General features: G+C 37.6%; 1 protein-coding gene across 1 annotated transcript in view; it reads left to right on the top strand.

Moving 5' to 3' along the window:
- LOC126471484 (tyrosine-protein phosphatase non-receptor type 14) overlaps nucleotides 1-19,717 on the top strand; it is a 172,879-nt gene that overhangs the window by 94,419 nt on the left and 58,743 nt on the right. The window contains exon 15 of the mRNA XM_050099691.1: nucleotides 16,622-17,075. Within this exon, the coding sequence (XP_049955648.1) occupies nucleotides 16,622-17,075 (454 nt within the window). The remainder of the gene's footprint in view (nucleotides 1-16,621; nucleotides 17,076-19,717) is intronic.

The following is a 19,717-nucleotide window of genomic DNA, read 5'->3' as shown; positions in this document are numbered from 1 at the left end:
AGATGTCATTTCTAAAGCGAAAACTCAAGACAACACTATTTTTGTATATATATTTCCCAAATCAGGTTTCAAAGTATCTCCCTATATGACCTATATAAGCACAATCACAAGACCCACACGTGATTTTATAAATGCTTGGTTTTTTAAATTTACTTTTTTCCTCTTCATGTCTGTGATGGAGAAATGAAACCAGTTTATTATCTGTTTTAACATTTGTCTTGTTTGAAGGTGTTGCCTACTCTTTCCGAGACTGGGGAATAGTAGTGTAATGATGGGAATTTTATTTTGTTACTTCTGTTCTGTGTTTGCCTATCCCTCTAAGGAATTTTTACTTCCGTTGCCTGTATTGCATTTTGTGGGTAACCATTTGCCAGCACCACTTGCACAATGATACCAATCTTGTCCTTAACACCATCATCATTACGTTGTAATTTAGCAAGTCTACTAAACATTTCTTGGAAGTATGTCTGCTTATGTGCCCATGGGTGATTTAAGTCAGCGTTAATGATTAAACCCACGGTCGTAGGTTTCCGATAAAGGTTAGTTACCAGTTGAGAAACATCTGTTTTTAGTGGTAAATCCAGGAAATGTAGAGACAAACTTTACTCTAACTGTACCATGAACTGTATATTTTCATGCATTTGACGGAATAGCCCAGCGAAGCTCTTAACGTCATTTGCATCCCTTTGGTATATTAAACAGATGTCATCTACATGTCCATAGTACAAAATAATATCATCATTGAGATTGAGATTCAAAGCAAAGAATTTGTTTTCCAAATTGTTGACAAAAATGTGTGTTAGAATGACAGAGAGAACTACCCATTGCTAGCCCTTTATTTTGAAGAAATATCTTGCCATTAAAGGAAAGTAATTGAATGAAAATGAAGCTTGCAGTAAATTCAGTAATTCACAAATTTCTCCAGTGCTCATTTTATTGGATTTAATCAAATTTCTCCTAATAATTTCCAATGTTTTCGCAATGGGGATGTTAGTGTATAAATTTTTGATGTCTAATGATGCCAGAGTCACTTCCTGAGAGATAATAAGCTCTCTAACAATATTAACCAACTTGTAACTATTTGTCAGGGAATAAAACCCTGTAAAAGTAAAGACCTTTAATTTTGTATTAAGGAAACATTTGGATTTGAATTAGAAGTATGACTTGAGTCAACCACTGCCTCACCAGATGGTTTTCTTTGTGAAGCTTTTCCTGGGTCCCGAGTATGGGAAGCTGTGGGTTCAGAACAGCCATACATTTTTTTTATCAACCTAGCATTGGAGGAAGAAATTAGAGGAGGTGATATGCCCTTTAAGCTTCTTGAAATTGAGGGAGAGGATCCCTCTTAATTTCAAATATGCCATTTACTTCAAAGAAGTTTAGTGTTTTAGAAATATAATCAGTATCTGATATCAGGACCACAGAGTTGCCTTTATTTGTCTTCTTTGACAAAGACATTGCTATTTTGCAGTTTAGTGTTAAGATTTCTAGCAGTAGGCATCTAATGAGTCTTAGTGTCCATCTTATTATTAGCTTTCTTCAACAACTTTACTATTTTAACAGCAATTTCTGATTGCGTCCTTTACAAATTTTTACTTAATTCACAAGCTGTTTAGACGCCCACAGTCATTTTCTTGATAACACCATCATTTGTCTTAACTGGTAGGTTATAACTGAAACCTTTACCAAGTGACCTACGTTCCTTGTTTGACAAAACCACACGAGTGAAGTTAACCATCCTGCTTACAAAAATGTTTATGAACATGCTCACCATGACCTAGGTTATCATGTTGTTGTTGTGAGATGAGGAAACTTAGTGTACCGTATTTACTCACATCTAAGCCGTACTTGAATCTAAGCCGCACCTGAAAAATGAGACTTGAAATCAAGGAAAAAAAAATTTCCTGGATCTAAGCTGCACCTGAAATTTGAGACTTGAAATTCAAGGGGAGAGAAAAGTTTTAGATCGCACCTCCAAATCGAAACAAAGTTGGTCCATTGTAACATGAGACACAATTTAGGTCAAATGGATGAAGATACGGCTACAGTAGTTTGGTTCGAGTCGTAAGCTTAACAGTTAAGCTTTACCAAGTAGCCATTGCTATGTGTCAGGTGCTCCGTCCTTATTTGTACAGATACCCTTGCTTTTTCAAGTGCTTCATCTGGTCTGAATCGATTGCTTATTTTGCTTTGATCTGATAAGTGCCGTTCTCTTTGTTATAGGTGTTTATGTCACTCTAAACTGAAACTACATTATTTTAATGTATCATGCATTGTTTGTCGCATTGTGATAATGAGTGTTTACGACCTGTCGCCGCTCGCGGCATGGCTTGCTTTTGTGCCTCGCTACTGTGGCTGTCGGGGGAAAAAAAAATTAGAGAGAGAGAGAGAGAGGAACTGTCTCATAAGCGAAACAATGGCAAGAGACAGCTATTTGTTGTTACTTACACTGCTGCTTTCTTTGATAATGATCAACAAGAACCAAATAATAGACTGTGTATGATAGAAGATGTTCTGAACGAGAGTTTAGTGAAAATTTTTCTCCATTTGAAAATCTTTGCAGATGCCTCTTTAGTACATTACATTCTGCACAGAAATTAGAGTCATCTTAGATTTAAAAATCTAGTCAGTTTCCGTCCTTCATTTCTGATTGTATCTGTTGTGGGTTGGCAGGAGAGCCAACACTGTATTATTAGAGGAAGCTGAAAGGCACGCGTTTTAGCTCACGCAGGCTGGCGTGAGGTCTGGAACAGGACAAGGAAATTAGACTTTAGAAAAATGGACGTTGCTGGTGGAATACTTAACTTTAATCCATTAATGATGAGCGTCGCTCTTGACTGTACATGACTCAGTATCAATAGTAACTGGTAATGGCGCCTTGCTAGGTCATAGCAAATGACGTAGCTGAAGGCTATGCTAACTATCGTCTCGGCAAATGAGAGCGTATTTTGTCAGTGAACCATCGCTAGCAAAGTCGGTTGTCCAACTGGGGCGAGTGCTAGGAAGTCTCTCTAGACCTGCCGTGTGGCGGCGCTCGGTATGCAATCACTGATAGTGGCGACACGCGGGTCCGACGTATACTAACGGACAGCGGCCGATTTAAAGGCTACCACCTAGCAAGTGTGGTGTCTGGCGGTGACACCACAGTATCACTATTCAGCATTAGAATAATATGAATATAAACATTTGACATTTGTTGTTGTCTCACTCTAGTTTCGTAGTTTATTAGACAGACAGGATTTAAATGAGATAGTAGCAAACACGAAAGAATACATGGCACAATGTTTACATTCTTCTACCTTTTCTTTTAATTTATTTACTGCCGCAGAGGTTTTGGTGCTAGTATTTATCTTTGTGCCTGCTACATATATTCGATGTCAGAAGTTAGTTGTGGCGGCACCTACCAACACTTTTCAGAACTTCCGCTTACTTTACACTCGATTCTAGGGCGCAGGCAGTTTTTTGGATTTCAAAAACCAGGAAAAAAGTGCGGCTTACATTCGAGTAAATACAGTACGTTGGTGTCTGAATAAAATACTGGATTTCACCCAGGACAAGAAAACATTAATTAAAGCAAAAATGTTTGCAAACTGAAGAGCAGTCAAAATCTGCTGCAAATAAACATATAATCCTCCTCTTTAATTTCAAGTTAAGCTTAAAGGACATATCAGTTCCTCTAATTTCCTCCTCCAATCCTTGTTTAATAAAAAAAGTACAATAGTCCTGAATCCACAACCTCCCATGCTCAAGGCCCAGGCAAAGCTTCACCAAGAAAACCCATGTAATGAGACCAGTGGTTGACTCACGTCATGCTCCTAACACAAATGTGAATAGTTTCCTTAATAGAAAATTAAAGAAGATTTTTATTTTACATGGTCTTATTCCCTGAAAAACAGTTATGAGTTGGCTAATATAATAAACTGAGTTCATTTCTTCATCATGGACTCCAGCCTCAGCTTCCCTTACCTGGATGGTCCTCAGCTGATTCACAATTGTATGCTCATTTTACATCATTGCAATTGTGTGTTATAATTTCTTCCATTTTAATGTTCTTAGTTCACATTAATGACCAGTGTTGCCTATGAAACCCACATTAACTATTTCTAGATAATTATTTAACACTAGCTTTGTGTTATGTGCTGTACTTCCTACCATTCAACAGTGCCATTGTACACTAATTACCAGTATTGCTTATGAAATCTGTGTTGTAAATAAATAAATAAATAAAATCTATTTCTTGTGCCTGACACTATGTACAGTGGGCAGTGTATGTATTTATATTTTAATCTTAAGTGCTTTGTAACAAAAAATCTTATTCATCATGCCAAACCATAGATTGCCACCTCTATCTGGCAACCTCCTATTGGCTCCGCTCTCCAACAAATGAGATTTGTGTTTAAGACAGTTGTTACTTTATGGTGCTATGTATTATTTGTCTCTCTTTACAGATTTTTTTCAGATTAATCTTACAATGTACAAATTCAAATGTATTGTTAAATAATCACCTCACAACCTGTGGCTTCCAAGTATTTTTTATAGTGTCAATCATAGCACTGATTCTACCTTCAAACTGCATAAAAATAGGTGCATACCGCATAAGTGACTTCACGTCACACCTTTTAAAATCAGGATAGTTATTACAGTTCTGTTTACAGACTTCTTATTTTTTTGGATGATGATAATGTGTGGAAGTGTGTGTAAAACTCTCTATTGAAATTTATCAGTGCTGGAAAAGCTGATTTTGACACACTTCTTTTGAATGGGTTGAATATTTTGTATGAAAGTGGGCCTATACATAGTATGATTGCATACTTTGTTGCTTTTGTGTCCTTCACATTTCCTCTATGTACTGTTTGTTGAAGTGATTTATTGTCAATTCTTGCTTTCTTTTCTGGGAGAACTTAGCTACTACAAAATCATCATACCTGTTTTTATGGCCAACTGATTTAATTGTGCTGATTGCCTTTTGCTGTTTGGTGGGGCAGATGGAGATTTTATGCATACGATGAAGCATTGACCTGAAATTAGCCGTCTGATGCTTGATCGGCTGGCAGGATGTGTCACTGATGGTAACATCCATGGTTGTTGAATCAACAAACACCTCCTTGCTAACTAATTCCCAAGAGGTTTTCATATCGTTTAAACCTTTACTCATAGAAATTATAGTTTTCTGATACAAGTTGTCAGTTATTAAATTCTGCAGCTTTTTATTGTTCACAGTATTGTCATAAAATATAATACACTTTATTTCAACTATTGTTATCATTGGGGACTGGATATTTATGTAATAATAATAATAATAATAATAATAACAATTCTCAAATATATATGCATTTGTGTACATAAAATATGCAAGCTACTCATACAGAAATAAACATTTCATTTCTGTTGTGTTAGCCACAAACCAACAATCTTCCAAGTCATTTTTATACTCTCATTATTGTAATTGCCCATAAAATGCCACAAAATGTAATCAAACAAACATTTTTCTATTATCACTTTACACAAGAATATTGTACTCATAATTTTCCACTTTTGTCGTAGTTCGTTATCCCAAAATTACAAACCTGTTTGTGTCCTCATTTTTTCAAATATATCCTGTTTTTGCGATTGTGGTACTTCAATGTCTGACTAAAATTACACCAGTAAAATATTGTAATACAGCCCTTGGTCAGTAGTGCTGTTTGATGCCTTGTAATGTCCTCATGCCATATGCTGTGGCTCTATGTACTTCTGCCTGACATTCAGAAAACAACTCTCACTTTGTAGTCACTTTTCGCAATGTTGCAGCCTGGACACATTGTGTGATAACTGATTCAAAGTAAATCTTAATCATTGTTTCACTACTTGGCAGCAAATTGATTGATGTTCTCGGGGAAACCAGCCAGGTGCACTTGTAAAGTTGCTGACCTGTTTTTTATCTTGATAGTAGTGATACTTCTTGTCACTGTCCATCTTCCAGATACTGTTTGATTTGGTGACGAGATGACTTAGACAAAATTTCTAGTTGGTGTGATGAATGGCAGCTACCCCTAAATGTAGAAAAATGTAAGTTAATGCAGGTGAGTAGGAAAAACAAACCCATAATGTTAGAGTACAGCATTAAGGGTGTGCTACTTGACACAGTCACATTGATTAAGTATGTTGGCATAATGTTGCAGAGCAATATGAAATGAAATGAGTGTGTAAGGATTGTAGCAGGGAAAGCAAATGGTTGACTTCAGTTTATTTGGAGAATTTTAGGAGATGAGGTTGATCTGCAAAGGAGTCCGCATGTAGGACACTAATGCAGCCCATTGTTGAGTACTGCCGGAGGTCGGATTAAAAGAAGACATCAAAGCAATTCAGAGGCAGACTGCTAGATTTGTTAAGGTAGGTTCAAACAACACGCAAAAGTTACAAAGATGCTTCAAGAACTCAAATGTGAATCACAGGAGGGAAGGCAAAGCTCTTCTCAAGTAGCACTGTCGAGAAAATTGAGAGAACTGGCAATTGAGGCTGAGTGCAAAAATGATTGTACTGCTGCCAACTTACACTGAGCAGCCAGAATATAATGACCACTGACCCATTATCAATATAAACCTGTCCAGGTGATAGCAGCATCACCTGGTGAGGAATGACTGCTACTCAGACACACACACTGTGCATGTAGTATTGGTGAGTGTGCTGCCCGTGTGTAGAATGGGGAAGGTGTATGATCTATCTGATTTTGACTAAGGACGTATTGTGATGACCCAGAGGTGTGGCATGAGCATTTCAGAAACTGCACGACTTGTTGGTTGTTTGAGGAGTGCTGGGTGAGTGTCTTCAATGCGTAGTGAAACCACCTCCAGACATTGTGGAATTAGGCAGCTCATTATAGGTGTCAGATGTCATAGGCTGGGCAGACTGGTAAAGCAGGACAGATGGCAAACTGTGGCGTAACTAACATCATACTTCAGTGCTGAGCAGTATACAAGTGCGTCTGAACACGCAGTGCACCAGACACTCATAACAATGGGTGTCCACAGCAGACGACCCATGCATGTGCTAATGTTAACACCACAACAGTGGCAACTACTACTGAAATGGGCACATGACTGTCAACACTGGTCATTGGTGCAGTGGCAGAGTATTGCACGGTCTGATGAAACCCGATACCTTCTTCATCATGCCAATGGGAGGTCACAAATCCGTTGTCTTCCGGGGGAACAGCTCCTTGACATCTGTACTGCGGGATGAAGACAAGCTGGCAGTGGCTCCATTATGCTCTGGGGAACATTCACCTTGCCACCTGTGAATACAGTGGAGCTCATGCAAGGCACCATTATGGCCAAGTTGCAGACCACATACACCCCTTCATAACGATCATGTTTCCTGATGGCAGTGGCGTTATTCAACAAGATAATGTGCCATGTCACAAGGCCAGGAGTGTGTGATGGAGTGGTTCAAGGAACGTAGTGGTGAGTTCCAATTGATGTACTGGCCCCGCAACTCACCAGATCTGAACCCGCTCGAACACATCTGGGATGTGATTGAATGTGGCATCAGAGCTCATCACCCCCCTCCCCGGGAATTAAGTGACTTGTGTGTGCAGATCTGGTGCCAACTCCCTCCAGAGACCTACCAAGGCCTCATTGCTTCCATGCAATGATGTGTCACTGCTGTTATCCATGCTAAAGGTGGACATACTGGCTATTCGGTAATTTGATCATAATGTTCTGGGTGATCAGTGTAGATGTCACATAAGGACTGCAAAGATAGTATTAGAGAGATTAGAGCTCATATGGAGCCACGTAGACAGTCATTTTTCCCCTGCTCTGTTTGCGAGTGGAACGTGTAAGGAAATGACAAGTAGTGGTACGGGGTACCTTCTGCCAGGCACCATACAGTGGCTTGCAGAGTATGTATGTGCATGTAGATGTAGGTGTAGAAGTTTGTTAAATGATGAACACAACACTGTATAATTTAAGTTGCAATCTTTTCACATTGATTGACATCAGTAGGATAGTGATACCAGCTTTTATCCAGTAATTTGGACTGTTAATGTGTCACAGGTCAGCACCTACCCTATGAATGTTTCGACAGAATGGTAATATTTTCACTGTCCACTTTCACTGCAGGGCTCTGACTAACAACCAAATGAAGTCTGTTTTAGTTACTTTTTTTGCAGCACGTAGTAACTGTTCACACGAAATAACTTATGACATGATGTTTACAATTTAGTAGCGAAGCACAGACTGACTTCTAACAACACTGAGATTATCACATCATGGTCATATAACATGATGTAAACTTTTTGATAACTAACCAATGACTGACTTTCTGATGCTGGCTTGCAACACAAAGATGTTGACAATTTTGTTATTATGCACTGACTGGCCACAGCATTGTCCAGTAAACCTACCTAGAGACTCATGTAAGATTAAAAGTCAAAATTTGTTGTTATGTTTTTAACATTAACATAACAGGTAGTAGAGTTAGAGTACACAAAATTATAACAGGCAAAGGAGCAAGTCTGTTGAATTGTTAGCTGGATAATCAGAAAAAAGGGCAGAATTATAAGTACTGCTTTATGGATATGGTTTCTACTTCCACGGCAGCTCCCAGAGCCTACCAAACATTGCTAAAAATGAAAGTTTCCAAATTGGGTAGTTAGCAAATTAACAAGTTCTTCTAATGAAAGTAGGCATTTTTGGAATCAGAAATATCTGGTCTACTAATCTGTAGTACTGAATTTTGGAAACAACCAGTGTTTAAGAGTCAAACAGTCTGGATAACAAAAGCTTTGACTCAGAATAATTTTTGGAATAGGAAGTTTTTGGGAAAAGTAAAATGTTTATGGAAAAGAGGAGAATGTGGGCTTTTAAATGAGTTACATCAATTTATAAACAAACAGCTATTTGCTCACTAAAGATTTCAATTTCATGTGTTCCTTCCAAATCTTAAAGTCTACATATTTCTGAATAAAAATTATTTCCAGATAAATTAATCATAATAGTATTATTAATGATTGAGAAATTACACTATGAATAAGTCTCATGAAAATGTGGTATGAATAAGAATTTACCTATTTTGTGTAACTGTCACATATGTGTCCTTCGCAAAATTGGCTCAAATAAAGGATAAAAAATGATGTTGATATGAGGGATGGCACAAGAAAAGTAGGATGATTCCACGTTGGTCTGTTACATACCCACTCTTTGCTTTCTTAGTCACACAGAAATGATGTAGTGGCAAGTTTCCACACTGCCGTAGTTTGCATTCGGGGAAAGCACTTTTTCCTAGTCATTCTGAATACAATGACAGACATGTCAAATACCCCACACTGTTCCACTGTTTAGCTTTGAACATTGTGATCCATCTCTAAAGATGTCGGTGTTCATGAGACATTAAACCTTAATATTCTCTTCCTCCATAGTACCGATTTTTCAGCTAGTCACAGACTTTGTGTTCCTCCCTTTCTCCTTACTAGTGATCCTCATTCTGTTGAAGTCAAGTTCCTCAAGTGATCTAGAAAGAATTTTTTGATAACAAAACAAAACCGTGATGACAAATCTCTGATTCCAGTAGCAAAGTCAGGAAGTAAAACTTCTGAAAATTAATTTTTCGTTGAAATATAGATCAAATTTCTTGATAGTATCAAAAATTATGAAATGAAATTTGCTGAATGCATTTCTGAGTCAAAACTTCTAACCAGCAAATTTACAAATTGCAAAACAAATTCTCAAAATTTATTTGAGTACAGTACAATTTGCCCAAACTGTTATATAATTTACCAGATAGAAAGCAGTTTTAATGTCAAAAATGAACAATTATCATAAATAATTTGACATGCTCATATTTTTTTAACCTTTTCATTACTGTGCTGTGTTTTCACACACTTCAGTCGATGTAGTTCTCAACGTTGTCACAAGATGGCACGTAATTCATACTGGAACATTTCAGTAGCTTGCATTTACAATCTGTAGATGGCATTGTCATTGTCAATTTAGCTTTGCTCATGGTGAAGGGCAGACACATTTTCCATCCCTGGGGTTTAACAAACCTGCCTACAGTAGTGGAGTCTCCCAGTTCTTACAAATATGGTAAGTTGAAATTGTCATAGAAATCAGTGCACATATGGTACTGTTTTAAAAAATTATATTTAATATGAAGAGAAGAGAATTTCTAACGAATCTTAAACATCTGATGTTAGAAAGTTACATCCAATGCAAAGCACAGTCATCAGGTAGATTTCCGAGAGATTGTCAACTGAGGCTGAATAGGAACTGTAACAATAATTGCAATGGAACTGCCCCCCAAAAAAATCATCACAGAGCAGGTGTGTGGTATGTCACAGATCCAAAGACATGAAAACAGCAGCACTGCACACACAGCAAATTTTGTTTGATCCACATATTAAATGTGAGCAAGCTATACATTACAGCTACAATTAGAACAGGATAAGTGCATTTATTATTTCTCTTATATTTACCAAAGTGAACATGAAAGAAAATTACAAAAATTTTCAGAACTTTTAGAAAATAATGCTGTTATGGGAAAATCAATTTTTTTTTAGTAATTGGTGTATGTTGTCAAGGTTCATTAACAATGTTTTCACTAATATTTGGAACAAATTATGTTTTTTAATTTCCAAATAAAAAAATTGAAATTACTTAAATCTGACCACACTAATAATGTTAAATTTGTTGACCACAGTAACAAATAGTTTAAAATAAAGACAGCCATCTGTCAATGTGCATAGTAAACTAGCATGTTTTAATTAATTAACACTGGATATTTGTATTTGCGTATCAAGTATTAGTATTCTTGAAATAATTAGGAAATCATTTGTTATTCTTGGCACAGTGGTTAAGACAGTACACTTAAAAGAAAAATAGTTCAAATCCCCTTCCAGACATCAAGATTGGGTTTTATGTTCTTTTTCTCAATCACTTATAGCAAATAGGAAACTCCTAGAATGATTCTTTTGAAAAACACATGGTGGCTGATTGTCCTCCCTGCCCTGGTTCAATCTGAAACCGAGTTTTGTCTCTAATGGACTCGTAGACATTAGGTTAATTCTTAATCTTAAACTGACCCTACAACTACATTCCGTAAACAGCGTATAACTTCATTGTTTTAATACAGATTTCAGAAAAACAGTGTAACTTTATATCAGAAACTTGCTTATATAATTTGTTTATAGGCCTAATTCTCGTAATGTTTTTGGAGAATCAAACTTAAAGTATCTCGTTTAATTGTCCTTTTTTTTCATTCCATCAAGTGAAATATATAATAAATAGCGTATACCTTCATTGTTTTAATACAGATCTCAGAAAAACAGCAGAATTTTAAATCAGAAACTTGTTTATATACATTTGTGAATAGGCTTAATTCTTGTAACATCTTTTTTGATTTTCGGTAATTTAATTGATTTATTCTAGCTAAAGTATTATTTTTGCCATGAGAGAGAAGTGCCTGACTTGCCATAGAATTGTTAGTTCCGGGGTTTGGTGTGATGGATGCAGTAGTTTTTTTCATTGGGGGCACTGCAGTGGTGTGGGTGTCGGGAAAGTGGATCAGGCTCATCAGTGGTTTTGTAGGATTTGCAGCAGCGATAGGAAGATAGTGGAACAGGAGGGGAAAATTGCTGCCCTTCAGGCTGAGGTAGATCAGGCTAGGGAAGATCTGGACAGGTTAAGGAGGGAGAAGGGCAAAGAGAGGTGGGGAGTGGCAACAGGTAACAGAAGGAACAGGCCTAGAATAAGTTTGACCTGTTGCTTCAGTTAGAAACTGATGAGCCTCAAGCAGAGGTAGGTGTAGACAGAACACAACAAACTTTCAATAGGAAATTGAAAAAGAATGTAGGAAAGTCGTCAAAAAGGAAGAAAGTTTTGTTGTTAGGCAGTTCGCATGCCAGAGGTGTAGGCCAACTTCTGCAGGAGGAATTAGGACCAGAATACCAGGTCACAAATTTTTTCAAACCAAGTGCGAGTCTGGATCAGGTGACAGAGGATTTAGGTTCACTCTGTAAAGGATTTACCAGGGAAGACACCGTGGTTATTGTGGGAGGGCCAGGGAACAGTATCGACAGAGATCCTGGGTACAGCATAGAGTGTGACCTGGTAAAGATTGCGTCGGCATCGAGACACACCAATGTTGAATTTGTATCTGTCCTGAGACGCCATGACCGGCCTCATTTGAACTCTTCTGTTGGGAGAGTTAATTTGGAGTTGGAACGGCTGCTTGGGTCGGGTGCGAGGGCTCATATTGGTGTGGTTCCTGTTGATTCTCTCAGTAGGTGGGACTATACCAGGCACGGCCTACATCTCAACAGGAAAGGGAAGGATAAACTGGCTGGGGTAATAGAAGGAAATTTAAGGGGGGGAGGCACTGCCATGAATGGTAAAATACCAGTGGTTACAGGTGTTGGAGCAGCACCTTTTTTAGGATAGGTAAGACAGAAAGATGTCAAGTTCTACAAGAGGTCAGGATTGAAACAAATCTTCAGTTTAGGAAAGAAATTAAACAGCACAATTCTAGCATATTGGATCACCAATCACAGCTGTCAATTATTAATCACCAGAAATTTTATCTCCACCAAGTTGTATCTCAGTCCTTGGTAATTGCATTGATGAATTAAAGTCACCCAACCCAGTTGACATAATTTGCCTCTCTGAACACCATGCGACCACTGGTATAGGAACTAGGCCTAAGCACAATGAGAAACTCAGACAGGAGAGTACTGCAAATGTTAGAATAAGGAAAGGTTCTCATAAAAGTATAATTAAAAATAATGTAAGTATATTTCATCAAAATATTGGGAGTTTAAAAATAAAATAGATGAGCTTCTGGTTTGTTTAGAAGATTTAGAAGCTGAGGATGAAATAGATATACTATGCCTGTCTGAGCATCACATTGTTACTGATATGGATAAGGTAAATGTAAGTGGATATAAGCTCTCTGCACATGTAATTAGAGAAAATATGGAGAAAGGAGGAGTTGCCATATATGTCAAAAGTTATCATTGTGCAAAAAGTATAGAAGCAAAAAAGTTTTGTGTAGAGAAACATATAGAAGCATGTGCCTGTGAGCCTAAATTAAATAAAGGCACATTTATAATTGTAACTGTATATAGGTCCCCATCGGGAAATTTTCATCTATTTCTGAAAAATTTGGACTCCTTGTTGTGCTATATGTCAGACAGGGGGAAGCAAATTATTATTTGTGGGGACTTCAATGTAGATTCTCTGAAAGAGGGTAATAGGAAAAATGACCTTGAAGTATTACTCAGTTCTTTCAATTTGACACCCGTTATTGATTTTCCTACTCGGGTGGTAAAGGATAGCAGCTCACTGATACATAACTTCTTTATAGATCAAGATAAGTTTAACCAGATAAATGCTCAGCCTGTTGAGAATGGTCTTTCTGATCATGGTACACAGCTAGTTACAATATATGATATAGCTCCATTCAGCAGTACTGAACAGTCCTCCAAAGTAGTACGTTCAGTCAACGATTTAACAATTGCAAATTTCAGGGAAAGCCTACAGCAGTTAGACTGGGATGAGGTGTACCGTGAACCTGATGCCAATTTGAAATATAATTTATTTCATGACACTTTTGTAAATGCATTTTAAAACTGCTTCCCCAAGAAAATAGTTAAATATACTCGTAAGAAACCATGTAACAAACCATGGCTTACTAAGGGTATAAAAATATCTTGTAACCGGAAAAGGGAAATGTATCTGACAGCAAGAAAGAGTAGTGACCCAGAAACTATCAAACATTATAAAAACTACTGTGCTATATTAAGAAAAGTTATTAAAAATCCAGAAGTATGTGTATCATATCTGAAATCAGCAACTCTGATAATAAAATTGAAGCAATTTGGAATATTATTAAAAGAGAAACAGGTCAACCAAGAGCACAGGAAGACAGCATTACCATCAAATTGAATGAAAACTTTACGAACAAAAAGTCAGGGGTTGAAAATATTTTTAATAATCATTTTCTAAATGTTGTGGATATAGTAGGATCCAGGTGTTCGTTAGAAGATGCTAGGCTGTTAATGGAAGAGGCCATACCTGTGCAATTTGATACAATTGAAATCTCACCCACTTCTCCCTCTGAAATTAGGAAAATAATAAACTTGCTTAAAAGCAAAAACTCACATGGAATTGATGGCATTTCCAGCAAAATACTAAAAGCTTGTTCTCAACAGATAAGTAAGATTCTCAGCCACCTGTGTAATAGCTCTCTGGAACAGGGCATTTTCCCTGATAGACTGAAATATGCTATTGCTATACCTTTGCATAAAAAAGGGGATAGATCTGATATCAACAATTACCGTCCAATCTCCCTTCTAACAGCTTTATCCAAAATTTTTGAGAAAGTAATGTATTCAAGAGTAGCTTCACATATCTGTAAAAATGAAGTACTAACAAAATGTCAGTTTGGTTTCGAGAAAGGTTTTTCAACAGAAAATGCCATATATGCTTTCACCAATCAAATTTTGAATGATCTGAATAGCCGAACACCACCCATTGGGATTTTTTGTGATCTCTCAAAGGCTTTTGATTGTGTAAATCATGAAATTCTGCTAGACAAGCTCAAGTATTGTGGCAGGAGTGGGACAGTGCACAAATGGTTTAATTCGTACCTAACTGGAAGAGCGCAGAAAGTTGAAATAAGCAGTTCTCATAATATGCAAAGATCAGCACATTCCTCAAACTGGGGAACTATCAAGAATAGGTTTCATGTCTGGAGAACATGCTGGCCACTCTAGTCGAGCGATGTCGTTATTCTGAAGGAAGTCATTCACGAGATGTGCATGATCGGGGTGGGAATTGTTGTCCATGAGGACGAATGTCTTACCAATATGCTGCCGATATGGTTGCACTTTGGTTGGAGGATGGCATTCACGTATTGTACAACCATTGCAGCGTTTTCCATGACCACCAGTGGCATACGTCGGCTCCATATAATGCCACCCCGAAACATTAGGGAACCTCCACCTTGCTGCACTTGCTGGACTGTGTGTCTAAGGCATTCAGCCTGACCAGGTTGCCTCCAAACACGTCTCCGACTATCGTCTGGTTGAAGGCATATGCAACACTCATTGATGAAGAGAATGTGATGCCAATCCTGAGTGGTCCATTCGGCAGGTTGTTGAGCCCATCTGTACCATGCTGCGTGGTGTCATGGTTGCAAAGATGGACCTCGCCATGGACATCAGGAGTGAAGTTGTGCATCATGCAACCTATTGCACACAGTTTGAGTCATAATGCGATATCCTGTGGCTGCACGAAAAGCATTATTCAACATGGTGGCGTTGCTGTCAGGGTTCCTCCAAGCCATAATCCATAGGTGACGGTCATCCACTGCATTAGTAGCCCTTCGGTGGCCTGAGCGAGGCATGTCATCGACAGTTTCTGTCTCTCTGTATCTCCTCCATATCCGAAAAACATTGCCTTGGTTCACTCCGAGATGCCTGGACACTTGCCTTGTTGAGAGTCCTTCCTGGCACAAAGTAACAATGCGGACGCGATTGAACCACGGTATTGACCATCTAGGCATGGTTGAACTACAGACAACACAAGCCCTGTACTTCCTTCCTGGTGGAATGACTGGAACTGATCAGCTGTTGGACCTGATTTTTATGAATGACAAAATTCCATTTGTAATAAGTTATTTTTTGTGACTGAATGTTGTTGTGATTGTTGCATTCCTGGTGAAGAAGTAGTGTCTTTGGCAACTACCTGTCAGATAGTCTCCCAACAGTTACTGTAAAACTATTGTCAAGTTATTGTTTGAGAGTATTCAAGTATGTTTTAACCAAAATATGACCCATTCCATGCCTCACATTTTGGCTTTAAATGAAAATACTTCAATCTATTAATGTCTCTGTAACATGACCAACGATCGTTAGTGGTATTCACTCCCATAAATGTCTGCTGTTAGTAGAATTTCTTCTACCAACAACAACATTTTAGAATACAGCACTAAACTTAATGTTAGTTGGGCTAAAATTATTCATGATAAACAATATAAAGGAAAGGATAGATTGCTACTCACCGTAAAGATGACACGTTCAGTTGCAGACAGGCACAATGAAAAGTTTGTGTGTGTGTGTGTGTGTGTGTGTGTGTGTGTGTGTGTGTGTGTGTGTGTGTGCGCGCGCGCATGCACATTCTTTTCTGTAGAGGGCTTTGGCCGAATGGTAAATTATAACAATCTTCTCGTTGTGCCAGTTCCATTTTTTATAATTTTGATGTTTCAACCTGGATTTTCCATTGTTTGATTGTTCATGATAAATCACTAAATGTGATTAAATCATGCTGTGAGGATGTTAATGTGTTTCTATTGTTTTTCGAAACAATGACAAAAGTGTAGATAGAACTTCACAGTGTGCTAACATTTTTAACAAATTAAATTCTACCACAATTGCATGAACATTTAGTATCATCATAAAATCAAAACCACAAAATTTTTAGTGGGTTTCCATCGGAAGAACTTCAGAGATAAAAATGATTTTTGGAATATAATACTAGATTGCAAACCCATCTGACAGAAAATTGAATTTGGCGTGTATTTTTTGAGTCCAAAGTACGCAGTTTACATCAGCGCTATTAATAAACATCTTTTTTGTTTATAGGTCAGTGGTTCCAGTCCAGATTTGGTATCACCTCATGCACAACCATCTGCTCAAAATGTTGTTCTTGGTGCTGAAACACATCACACATATATGGACGTAGCTAATGTTCTTGACTCAGGGATGAGATGCTGCGCAGGTGCCCAAGAGCAGTCAGAGCCCATATATGAAAATATACCATTGCCCTGGGCATCACAGTCAGGGTGTTCAAGAAGCCGCGCTTCTAGTATCCAGTCAGCACCAGAGATGGGCAGTCCTGTCACAGCTATGGAGGGTCAACGGAGATGGCCGAATGCAATAATGACTGTACCTTCAGCAACACCAGCAGCTAATGTGTCTGTTAGTGTCCACTCAGCGTATGATGTCAGTAATACATCTCTACAAGAAACTTACGTGCCAAATGCGCCTGATACTGTATGCCAGTCACCTGGTGAACCAACAAATCCTGGTATCGCAGGTATGTTACAGACAAAATCTATCATTTTAAACAGCCAGAAAATAGTGGAGTTTATAGAATCAAAAACTGGTCTGAAAAATAGGTACTTACAATGTTTGTCCAAAAATCTGATATTCGAAACAGCTTTTTGTTAAGATTTATCAATTATTTGTGTTGATAGCATTTTATGTAATAACGATATCAAACTAATCTTTAATAAAGCTACTTGTGTAAGAGATCCTTTAGAAAAAAAATCAGCTGAATGATATTTTAGAGAATTCAGATGTGTCTTTCATGTATGGAAGCTGTTGTATTACAGTATTCAGAAGTAGTATACTATGAATAAGGAAATGTGGCAAGTCAGGTGAATGGGGGGAGGAAAAGGAGAAAATTACACTTCAGCACACACAATTAAATGTTTAGCTTGTGAAAGTTCATAATGCCAGCCCATACTGTTTTCACAACTGTTTGCGACACCATTTTTGAGCTTTGATTACCTGTAATTGAAATGTGAATCCTCTCTCATTCAGCTGCCAAAACACAAACACAAACACACACACAAACACACACACACACACACACACACACACACACACACACACACAGAGGCTGATTTACTAATTTGTTCACTCAACTAAGAACCCCAGCATATGCAACAGCTCATATGCTTTGAAGAAACAATGAAATTAATTTTCCAGAAAGTCTCTTTATTGATTCACAGATTAGCTTCCAGACTGTTAAAAGAGGAAGTGGTGTAATTCGGGCAAGTGCTCTGGTAGCGTCTGAGGCTTGAATTAAGTGGGTAAGAGCATCTTAGGACCATTTTTCATGAGTGGGTTACTGAATGTCAACTTCTCAACACTTTGTTTTCCACCATTGTTGAAGGAAAAGGTGTGTTCAGGTTGTTAGTCTTCCTGAGAAATCAATAGAAAGGAAATTCACATAAAATACTTTTTTGCCACCGTGAGTTTTGTACTATGAAATGAGATGATATATTTTTTAAAAGCTTTCACTGTCTTCACTCTCATTCACCTAATGGTCTTAAAGGGAATAGCTGTTACTTCGAAATCAGTCAACAGATTACAAGGGAGAACTATCTTGGTGGAAACAGCAACATTGCAACAGACCACAAAACTCTAAAACAGAAAATTGCTTTTGGAATATTCAGTTGTAAGAAAGCTACACAGTATCGTGAATTTCAGCAAAGGTGTCACATTACAAAAACACCATGAAAATTAATATGAATTATGTTTCATATGCAAGTGTTTCTGTAGTACATTACTACTGGGTTGAAAGACCTCTGCATAAGATAACTCAGTGTTTAAAATGTATATATGATATATTTGTGTGTGTGTGTGTGTGTGTGTGTGTGTGTGTGTGAAAGAAAAATAAAAGAACTAGTCCACATTCCAGACAAAAATTTTCCACCAACTTATTTTTCAAGTGTTACTGCCAATGTCAAGTGACTTTCAGCGTTCTGTATATGAGGCAATGCTGAGAAAGGCAACAGTATGTTAGTGTGATTTGTCACTGGCACAGCTTGTAACACGTGGTCAGCATCAGCTCCACTACATCATGTTGCAAATTCTCATAGATGACACAGTGGAAATTCTCTTTACTGTTTTTTATTTAATATTAAAAACAATGTAATTTACCAACTCACTTAGGTAAGGTATTTTAATCTCACTCCTTAAAACTAGGAAGGGTTATACCTACCTGAGTAGTGAACTTAGTGTGGGTGCATGGGCAAGACCTTTGCAGTTTCTTAATTACTCCAAGCTTGGATTCAGGAGATTTACTCTACAGCTGATTGCATGTTGATTTTGGAGACAGCTATGTGAGAGAGATTCCTGTCAAATTATACCAAAGAAATGGTATACATTTGTTTTTAATTTTTTCCCTCTCCAACGCACAGCTCTGTAAATGAGTATTCCCATTGAGATCCTCCTACCTTGGAACACTCTTGTTCCTCCTTTCCCAGTACTGTTTTATGTTTAGAGTTGATGACATACAGTCTGAAAATTCAGAGGAAGAGAAAAATTTTCTGCCAATGCATTGTTTTAAGTGTGGTCATCAATGCAGTTGTCATTAACGTTAAATGCCCATGAGAAAGATTCAGCACATTGCTCATCTGCAGATGATTTCTAGCTTTTGATACAACCTAACAAAAATGAACTGACAATTTTAACTGGCTTATGAAGCAGTAGCTGGCAGAGAAAAGTAATTTAAATTTTGAATGAGATGCTTGTTGAGTTTCTTTGTATGTTAAAGTACTGTATTTTAATTTAAGAGTCTCTGTTCTGAATTTGACTCAGTGTGCTTCTGAGTATCATTTTTACCCGATTCCTGCACCATTGAAACCAGACAGCAGAATTTTTCAAGGAATTCAACATTTTAAAATGTACTCTGATGAGAGGAGCAGCACATAAAACAATTTTAAAGTAATAAAAAAGTCACTACAAAGTTTATCGCCATGCAAAAATGTCATTATTTGATTGCCACCAAATGGTAAAAGAAGTACAGTGGATTTGAATAATGTTCATGGATGTAACAAGTATTGTACTGCAGCCTGATAGCATCACATCATCAAGTGTGTATGGAAAGAAAATGGGTAGTGTTTGGATGCAAACAAGTGGATTTCTTTCCACACTCTTTCCCCAATT

The sequence above is a fragment of the Schistocerca serialis genome, chromosome 3 (genome assembly GCF_023864345.2).
Source record: "Schistocerca serialis cubense isolate TAMUIC-IGC-003099 chromosome 3, iqSchSeri2.2, whole genome shotgun sequence".
In the NCBI taxonomy this organism is placed as follows: domain Eukaryota; kingdom Metazoa; phylum Arthropoda; class Insecta; order Orthoptera; family Acrididae; genus Schistocerca; species Schistocerca serialis.
The sequence above is the reverse complement of the archived record's forward strand: the minus strand, read 5'-3'. Positions and strand labels throughout refer to the sequence as shown.